At 44.4% G+C, this 10,273-nt stretch overlaps 1 protein-coding gene across 2 annotated transcripts in view; it reads left to right on the top strand.

Annotated features, from left to right (window-relative positions):
• Positions 1-7,055: 7,055 nt before the first annotated feature.
• LAMP5 (lysosomal associated membrane protein family member 5) overlaps positions 7,056-10,273 on the top strand; it is a 15,467-nt gene continuing 12,249 nt past the window's right edge. Inside the window, exons 1-4 of one of the 2 annotated variants that reach the window (XM_039874508.1) lie at positions 7,056-7,236; positions 7,755-7,927; positions 8,559-8,664; positions 10,105-10,273. The exon at positions 10,105-10,273 is cut by the window's right edge and continues 2 nt beyond it. In XM_039874508.1, the coding sequence (XP_039730442.1) occupies positions 7,173-7,236; positions 7,755-7,927; positions 8,559-8,664; positions 10,105-10,273 (512 nt within the window). In that variant the 5' untranslated portion in view covers positions 7,056-7,172. Of the gene's footprint in view, positions 7,237-7,754; positions 7,928-8,289; positions 8,434-8,558; positions 8,665-10,104 lie in introns of those variants that run through there. The other variant, XR_005655320.1, reaches the window with a different exon arrangement.

Below are 10,273 nucleotides of genomic sequence, written 5' to 3'. Positions count from 1 at the left end.
TACAACCTACGAAGACCCAGCTGTTTCTCTGACAATTGAAAGAAAAAAAAAGAACGCCCCCAACCCCCACTCCCAAAGAATTAGAAACACAAAGAACATCCCGGGGAAGAAATAGATTTTGGCCTTGAGGCTGCACAGAAGGCGCCACCGGGCCTGCAGGCCGACTGACGCCTCTGGCAGACAGACCTGGGGCGGCGGGGGCCTGGGGAACCCCACAGGCAGGGACAAGGTTGGGGCGCTCGCTAATTTGCTTTCGAATTAAAAATAACCACGGAGTGGCCAAGGAGAAAGATCTGAATGCCGTGTTTTCATTTTGAGATTTAGTGTTATTTTTATTTTGAAGAGAATATTGGGAAGGCATCCACGGTATTTTCATGTGTGGGGCCTCCCAGAGTTCTTATCTGGCCCAGTCCACGCGGGAAGCGGAGAAAGGCAGGGACGGGCCACCTGCCGACAGCCCAGGGCCGCACCCTAGGCGGGCTCTGCGAAAGGGGCTGCGGTGTGCAGCCAGGACCCGGGTCAGCCTCTTCAGACTGAGACATGCTGCTAAGCGCAGGCCCCTGGTTTGTCGCTGGAGAGTACGCCCCCACCCCCCACACACATTAAGGTAGAAAACTGGGGTTTTCTTCCCGTTGCGACCTAGGGTAGAGAATACCCTCCGCTCGCACTTCTACCCCCTAAACCATTCCCAGATTTGACTACAACTTAAAAAAGAACAAAACTCGAACCTCCCAGCCCCAGGCCTCCTGCAGCCCCGGCGCTCCGCGGGGGGACCGGGTGGGAGGAGGTGAGAGTTTCAGGCCCACTTCTCTTAGCCAGGATCTTCGCTTAGCGACCAGAAACCCTAACAAAGGGACCCCGGTCAATCAGTCCAGCTTCTCACTTCCCCACTTCCCAGGCGTAACCCGCCAGGCTCCCGAGCGGCCGCCAGCACCTTCCGCAGAGGCCGCTTCTTCCCAGCTGCGCTCCCCGAGTTGTCTTGCGCGCCTTAGAGCCTCCAGCTGTCTCAGCCTCGATCTCCTCTCAGTAGAATCTATTCTCCATTTGAAAAACCTTGCACGGACCCGGGAGGTTGTCCAAGGACTAACCTGTGGCGAGGATCCCTGCGCGGCCCTGGCACAGTATCTTCCCGATTTCTGTCCTGGAAACTGGGCCTCTAGGGCACTTCGGGGACATTTCCCTCCGTTGCAGATATGGCACTGACGGTTTAGAAAGGGGAGAAAAGAAAAAAGAAGCGAGAAGTAACGGCTCTGTAACCGGGTCTTCTCCCTCTCCCCTGTTTAACAAGCCACACACCCCACCCCGAAGTCTCGGACTGTTCTCAGGGTGTGGGAGACACCCAAAAGGCCAGAGGTCAGGAGCGCGCTGGGGTCTCACCGCCCACTCCACACTCCCCAAAGCAAGATTTACCGCGACTTCCTGGGCTGAGGAGTTCCAAAGAAGTCTCGATGAGCCAGGGATGCGCTCTCTGCCAGGAACTTTCTTCCTCCTTTTTCTGGTCCTCAAATGCTTCTGTCGCGGTAGCCTGAACTTGCTCAACTTCAGAACTCTCGGAATTGATCCCTCTTTACCAGCTTTGGAGCCGGCGTGGACCTCACCTTTGCAACTGCACTGGGGTTTTCTCTCTCACCTCTACGTCGGGAGCAGCTGCGCGAATATGCCAGGGAGACCCCCTGGGTGTCTGGGCCGACGGCTTTCCCAGGTTGAGGTCGTGGAGAGCTCACCGTGCCAGCAACTAGGTGCCGGACAGCAGCGCGCGTCTCCCTTCGCGCCCCAAGAAGCTCCAGCAACCAGGCTCTCCCGCCTCGGTGCCACCCCACAAAGGTAACGCCACAGGCCGTAGTCCATGTGTCCTGACCAGAGCATACTTCTTGCACGTTGAGATGTTACGCTTTAATAATGGAATTCCCAGCATTTTTTTTTTCTAAAGGAATTGCTCGGATCACTTCCCAACTAAGGTCATTCATAGAAGCAGGGCATTTAGTCCTGGAGGAATCCTTTATGAAAGGCACATTGAAGATAAGAGAAGTGCCACTCCTCCCAGAAGTTGTCACTAGTGTAGTAATAAAGTCATAACCCATTGCTTCTTAGATTCCCACTCGAGTCCTGCCTTTCCAAAACACTGAAGACTCTTTTCCTTTTTCCTGTTCTTGGTTACTGGTGAGTCTTGCAACGTTTTCACAAAACTGTCATAGAAACATCCCAAACTAACAAAATTAGAACCCTGGAGCATTTCAGGACTTCAGTTCTGAACCAGCAAAGCTTCTTTTGAAGCAAAACTGACTGACCACCCCGCTCTCACCCTGCCCACAATGGTAGTTAATATCGATTTTCCCTAGTTCCAACGCACCTTCAAGTAAATATGCAGATAACTTCAAAAAGACAGTTAAGAGACAAGGAACCCCTGTGACAAATTATAAAAGAGATTTTAAGGAATTGCATTATCTCAGAATTCAGGTAAGCAAATTACTTTAAATGTGCCACAACTTCCCTAACCTTAGGCCCATTGAGGTAGTTGTTATTTCTTGGAGGAAATACTTATTAAAATATATTTTTTAAATTCTTAATTGACTCTTGTCATTTACAGAAAGGACTCCTGCCCCCGGAACTAAGATTTTCCTCACTGCTAAGAAAGCAGAGAGAGTTGTACTCCATAGCCTAAAAACTTACACATTGAAGCTAGTGGTAACTAACTTAAAATTAATCAGAACAGTTAACTAATTCCTAGTTCAAAAGATGAAAATAATTTCTTTCCTACTGAACTTTTCTGGAATGATTTACCTGGCCTCACCATGTGCTTATTCAGGGTTCTTATATGGGCTTTGTTCTCTAAATTCCAGCACGTGAAGGCATTTATTCTCATAAAAGGACATTTTCTAAGAATTTAGCATCAACACACTTTGCCAATGAAAGTGCTATTATTTTGGTGCCTTATCACCTCTATTGGTTACCTTGATTGCAGAAACAGCTCTAGTTCCATTAAAGTAAATGCAGGAAAGACCAGTGAAATGAAAAGATGAGGAAAATTTCATCAAGGATTTATAAAGTGATTGCATTGGATGCTCAAACTCAATTTTCTGATTCTTTCCGAATATTTTAGCACTTTTCAATCAGCTTTCTAATTCTTTCCAAATATTCCAGGGTTTGTCAATTTATGCAAAAAAGAAAAAATCTTGTGTACACTCATTTTTCAATTTCTATCACCAAAGGGTTTCTAGCATAGAAAGATTCAAAAGTATTCAAAGGCAGTAATTAAATTAAATGAAATAATTGTTCAGTAATAAGCTGAACACAAGAGAAGTTTTTGTTAAGTAGCGATTTGGCATACCAGCTGTGCACATCTTGTCCAGTATAGTTAAATCATCCCTGCTTCTGTTATTCATGTGTCCTGAACAGAGCATACGCCCTCCCTCCACCTCCCTCCTTCTCTCTCCCTCCTTTTCCTTTCTATCCTCTTCTCCACTTCCTCCTCCCTTCCTCCTCCTCTCTTCCCCTCCCTCCCTTCTCCTTCTCCCCCTCTCTCAATCTGTGCTTATGCACTTGGTGGTGGTGAGGACAGTAGAACCAGAGTGCATTTTTACATTTCACTGTAGGGTGGACTTTAACATCAACAAGCTAAATTTCAGCTACAACAAAATGTAACTTTCTCCCTTTGAAGCTCATAAATACATTTTCTAATTAATGTATTAGCGTTTTTCCAGATTTTTGTTTTATGTTTTGTAATTTTGTTCTGTAATTTTGTTTCTTGATTCTATGAATAAAAGTCAATTACTTGTAGAATCAAGTAAAAAAGATATATCGAACAATTTAAATATTTAATTTTATTTAGGATAATTTTTCACATGCTATTCTTTTGCATAGCCATATGTTGGTAAATTATTAAATAAATAAGTTAAATAAGGGTCACATAGTCTACAAAGCATTGTGGGCTTTTGGGCCTAATTTCTTTATTGTAAATTGATAAACATGGAAGGATAAACAGTTACATGTTTGCATTGACTCTACTATTTAATATTTATTTCTTCTGTCTGCATTGTCTTTTCTTGTCTTTCATACCAGGTCAATTTGTCCACTTCTATCAAGACCCACCTTCTTCTTCGAGAGGCCTCCTTTGGTTGATTAAACCCCACCCTGGGATGGTTATCTTACATTTTCTTTCCCTAAGTATCTATGCACACATTGTGTCAGGCAACCCCACATCTTCATGTATTTTCTTCCATCCAGACTGGATTTACTATTTTCACAGGGGTTTTTTTCTGTTTATATAAAATAGCAATCATCCAGTGGCATGAGATTCATAGAGGCTAACAATAAGTAAGTACCTGAATTGAAGAGAATCCTTTGAAGAACTTAGAGGATCTAGAGGACATTCCAAAGCCAACATGCTTGGTCGAACTTACCCCTGACATTTTGTATTGACTACTAGCAGCAATGACAAAAACTGACACAGCCATCATCCACAAAACTATAACTGTTCATGTCAGTTTCTCCTACCTTTTCTCCCACTCCAGAAATGGAGAATGAAGCAAATCCTGGAAATGTTTTAAAATTTATTTTAAAATATGATTCGATGTTAAGTTTTGCTCCTTTATCACCTCCTTGGTACCTTTAAATAACTGAAATACCTTTTAAGAACAATTAAAATGTTGTTTAACTGATATAGGTGAAATTTGTAGGTATAATGATCCAACTCCTATTGCAACATAAAAATCACTGAGGATAAAATGAATAAATTTACGTGTATTTGTAAGAGATGTTTAAGATTAAATACTTAAAAGGGAATTAAATTAATTATGTTTGAAGATGATCCTCCTAGGAAGAAGGGGTTAATGTTGCTTGCTTTTTTTTTTCAAGTATTCTATTGTGTCAACAGAGATCATTAATGTCAGATATTAAAAAAAACATTTTCAAATGAACTACCATATGATTTATAAATCAACTATAATAATTTAAGATTAATGACCAATGCTACTTCCCATCTAATATTTTATTAAAGCAGATAATCATGAATTAATTCAACTGATCTTTTAATAACTTATAAAGTGAGGATATCTGCAATATATATCACAAGAGAAACTGTCATAATCTTTTACAGATATTTCTCTTACTTGTAGAATGGTACTTGTTTGTATTTGGGTTTCCAAAGCAGCAAACACAGTGCAAGTAGTAGGTATTCAATTAATGTCTATGGACTAAATTGATTTGTCTTTTGTTTTGAATACTTTATATTCATTGTCTCACTTGGCCTATCCAGCCCTCCCTTGAGCTATTATCCCAAGTTTTTAGATGAAAAACACTAAAATCTATACAAGGTCACAAAAATCCTGGACTGAAATCTATCCATTTCTTTCCTCATTAAAATATTGGAGGAAGAGAGAGGAAGAAGGAGAGGGAATACAAATGCTTCATTACATATGTCTCATTGTTTTCTAGTTTTTACAGTACTACAGGAAATATAGGTTTAATAACAATAGCTAACATGACAAGTTGTAAGGCATATAAAATTTACAACTTCCACTCTAAACTGGTAATAATTAACTTTATATCAATCACAATTTTGCCTCAATTCTTCTTTACATAATCACTTATGTAAAATTCTTGAGAAATGTTTGGATTAAATCTCAAAATATGGAGATAAAAATAAAGCTACAATATTGACCTAATTATTGATACAGGAATAGGCTTGAAAGAGTAATTATATAGATACTTTGGAGCAAATATTATGTCAATATATTATTATACTTAAAAAGCATTCTGTACATTTCAGGAATGTTATAAAATTCAGATTTCAGCTTGTTATTTCATCACTAAATATTTTTATGGAAATCAAAATATGGTATATTTTGGGTCAAAGTATTATATAAGAAAAAATAAAGACAATCTCTGCAAAGTTAAAACGTAATTTTTCTGCTTTAATACTAACCGACCATGTGACATTTGGGAAGGTCATTTAATTTCTCTGAGCCTCAGTTTTGGGGTATGTACAACCACAATAAGGTGTATCTTCCCTTGCCTGCCTTCTAAGGTTGTAGAGAGGATCGAAGTTGACAATGCACATGAAAATACTTTGTAATTTGACACTTAATATGATATTGCTTTATGACCTATTCCTGATTATTCGCATAATGAAATCCTCTAAGAAATTAAATATTTGGACATCACTACCATTAATGAGAACTGCATATTTATTTCTAAAATAGCTGCATTCTGATTCTGATTTATGGAGGAAAAAAATAAAGAAAAGCTTCCAACAATGTAAATATAAGAATTAGCTCAATAGTATTTGTTTTTCTGTTCCACTAGAGGCTGAGGAGTAATATCACTGTGTGTGTACATAACTTGCACATTACTGTCCTAAGAGACCCTAGATATGCCTCACAATCCTCAGAGTAGTCACAATATAATGAGTGAGGGTGGGTAGGTGACCCCAGATTTCAAAGTCCTCATGCAACCAGAGAGCAGAACTCACAGAAAATAAGCCCAAATGGATATACTGCATTGACTGACTGATGGCCTCATTTGAAAAGGCATCAATTTAACTTTAAACCGATGAGCTCATTGAGAAAAGGGGATATCACCAAATGCAGGAAACTGTTGCCATAGCATTTTCCTTTATTCCTGCCTACTCCTCCACCCCCAAAGCAGCAACATTTTGTGCTCTGCTGTTTTCTTTCAGGAGCCAGATGCATTTTTATTAGGTGATGTTATTTACACCACATAACTGTTCTTAGGAGGGATATAGAATAAGTCCATTAAGTTTCTCAGGACAGATCATCTTTGTGTATGCAATTGCTGAACAGGAAACAGACTCAGGGAGGATTTTAGCACCCCCCTCCCCCGAAATTTCATTGGCCCTCTGCACAAGCCATGCCACATTTACTTCTGCAACACAACCGATTCCTTTCAGCACTCGCAGCCGTGGACAGCTCCCTCGCCGCGCGGTCCATTCCTCTGCAGTGAGCAGAGCAGATTCGTGTAAAGCCTGCATCGGTCGGTGCAGCACCCAACACCAAGTCCTCGCCAGCGCGCACAGAACACGCGCTCCCTCCCACCTCCCTCTCGGCTCCCCCGCCCCTCGCTCACCACGGCTCACTCCGGCAGCGACTTTGAGGGATTCCCTCTTCGGCGGCCTCTGCAGCAGCACATCTGGCTTCATTCGCTGCTAGGCAAGCATGAATCTCCGCGGAAAAGACGTTCTCAGCTTCACCAGACTTCGAGTTCTCCTGATGCTGTTCCGTGAGTAGCGTTTCGGGGACCGCGAGGGCAGGGTGCACTCTTTTCAGAGAACAGAACCGGCTTAGTAAAGTCAGTAGCCTAAGGTCAAAATGTGGCCCTTAATATTTTGCGAAATTTTTTCTTTTCTGGGGGGTGAGGGGTGGGGCGAGGGCCTTCTCGCCAGTGGCGGGGAATTCCCCAGAGAGCCATACACCTGTATGCCATCTCCCGGGCAGATATACAGCCCTGCTTCTTGAGGTTAGAGCATTGGTAAGATTCGGTTTAAAATACTAAAATAAAGAAAAATGCCAGTCAGTCTACATATTAGGTAAATTTTAGAAAAATTTATTAGTATTAAAATTTAACAGCAAAAAGTTGAATTTGTTGGCGCTAGGTTAGAGAAATGGCTCACAGCACAGCAGCCTTCGGGAAGAGAACTTTGTCACCCCAAGCCCGCAGACCACTATTTCTTCACCCTTGTGCCAGAGACGCGTGGGCTCACTGAGCCCAGAACCGATAGGATATTTTTCCCCCCGCAGATACAATGGCTCAAATCATGGCAGAACAAGAAGTGGAAAATCTCTCAGGCCTTTCCACTAACCCTGAAAAAGATATATTTGTGGTGCGGGAAAATGGGACGACATGTCTCATGGCAGAGTTTGCAGCCAAATTTATTGTCCCTTATGATGTATGGGCCAGCAATTATGTCGATGTAAGGAACCTTTTTCCTCCCAGCTTGCTCCTGGGGCTCCAGGGGCGAAGGGCACTCTCCCTCAAGGCCCTATGAAGACCTGGGTCGCCCTCCTTCCCCCTTGCGCCCCTTGCAAGCTACTCCCGAATGCTGCATGGGGGTTCCGGCTTGTAACGCCTTCCGCTCGCCCTGCCTGCTTTGAAAGTAACCCCCCTCTCTCTGCTTCCCTAACGGCGGGGTCTGCACGTAGAGCATCTAACCGCATGTTCCCGGACCTGGGAGCGCGCGCGCAAAGGAGCGTCCAGGCGTGCAACCCGGACTTTGGCCGCACCTCCCTTTACAGCCCCCACTGGGGGCGGGCGCGCTGAGGGGTTGCGGGGCGTCTGTGTTCCCAGCTGATCACCGAACAGGCTGATATCTCACTGACCCGGGGAGCTGAGGTGAAGGGCCGCTGTGGCCACAACGAGTCAGAGCTGCAGGTGTTCTGGGTGGATCGCGCGTACGCGCTCAAGCTGCTGTTTGTAAAGGTAACTCTGAGCCCACCGCGCAAAGGAGACGCAGACTCCGGGGCGGGTGTGGGCAGGGGCCGCCCCGCAGTTTCTTCACCTTGAAGCTGCGGAGGAGGTTGACGCGCGCCTCCCACGCTTGTCAGGAAAGCCACAACACGTCCAAGGGACCCGAGGCGACATGGAGGCTGAGCAAGGTCCAATTTGTCTACGACTCCTCGGAGAAGACCCATTTTAAAGACGCAGTCAGTGGTGAGCAGAGGCCTGCAGGGCTTGGGAGGGAGTCTGGGAAAGCGCTGACGCTGCAGAGAGTGCAGGCCTGAAGTCCGAATTCCTCAGGATATTCGGAAATTTTATGGAAACCGATCCCGGCTTTGTGCTCCCAGGCCAAATCCGCTCGGGCTTGCTCTCTAGGGCAGAGAAAGCGGGAGAGCAGATAGGTCCCTTGGACCGCAGGCCTTGACGATGCACAAGGAACCCCGGGCGGAGGACCAGCCGATCACCCGTGGCCTGATCCCGGAGCAGACGTCTCTTGAGGGTCTGTCTTCCCTTGGCTGCTTCAGGACAACTTATGATTTGTCCTTTAGAGGAGCGCGGAGAAGGGCAAAGCTGTATTTTTATTTTTCTGCACCCCGATTTTTCTTCTCACGCGCTGAAACTTGAAGGGGGCAGCACGACTTTACTTTCGGTCAATATTCGGTGGCCTTCAGTACCTTTTTGTGCAAGGCAGCAGGGCTCCCACGCCATCTTCAGTCATCGATCGACTGCAGTCACCCCAGAGCGCATTCTGTATCGTGGCCTAATTTATTAGGCCATCACTCTAACAAAACACCCAGATTCCCCAAAAGTATTGTGGCAAGAAGAACGTCCATTCCCCAAATAACAATGTTCACATTTGCAGGTACTATCAAAGACCACGTTTAAATTTATTTTGTAAATTTTCTAACCTACTCATAATGAGGCCTTTGCTCACCTGAGCACCTAAGAAAAGATTTTTATTGAGCACGTGAAAGAATACATGTCATTTCTTCCTTTTCACTCCTTTTTCTTATCACAGTTAAAAGAGCATTTTCTTCTCTTCATCAAAATGCATATTCAAGCATTTTCCTAGTTAAATTAGACCCCACCACCACCACCACCACACAACACAAATAAAAGGAAAAAGGGTGAAATCTCCAAACAAATGTATGCCAGAAAAGGAGAGAAAGGAGGCAGGCCTCAAGAGGTGTATAGATGTGCTCAAGGGCATTCATCTTCCCAGGGCTCCAGAAATCAGCCGTGCTTTGTTGAAGAAGGTATTTTATTTTTGGCGGGTCAGTGTGAAATGTGGAAAACCAAGTCGCTGTTCTCTGTGTTTGGAATCTCCACTGGTTTGGTTTTATAGAATAAAAAGGGTTGAGTTTTTAGGTATCGTGCTCTTCTTCCAAAAAGAAATCCCCAAATTTCCAAAAATTCCAAATCAATCGTTTGAGCCCTTGCTTATGAAGGAATAAGTGTATTTGTGCTTCGACACCACTTGAAACCATAAGCACAGACTCAGCCCCGGCAGGGCAACATTGCCTGGCCACACAGGGGACCAGAGAAGGGTCTGGAGCTGAGAGGCAAGAGCCAACTCTCTGCAAGGAAGGTTAGGAGCAGCCAGGGTTCTGCCATGGAGAGGGGCTTAACCATTGCTCTGGGCCTTCCTTGCAGCTGGGAAGCACACCGCCAACTCGCATCACCTCTCTGCCTTGGTCACCCCAGCTGGAAAGTCCTACGAGTGTCAAGCTCAGCAGACCATTTCACTAGCCTCAAGTGATCCACAGAAGACAGTCACCATGATCCTGTCCGCAGTTCACATCCAGCCCTTTGACATCATCTC

The sequence above is a fragment of the Pteropus medius genome, unplaced genomic scaffold (genome assembly GCF_902729225.1).
Source record: "Pteropus medius unplaced genomic scaffold, Ma_sr-lr_union100, whole genome shotgun sequence".
Classification (NCBI taxonomy): Eukaryota; Metazoa; Chordata; class Mammalia; order Chiroptera; family Pteropodidae; genus Pteropus; species Pteropus medius.
Note: the sequence above shows the minus strand (reverse complement) of the source record. Positions and strands in the feature narration are given on the sequence as shown.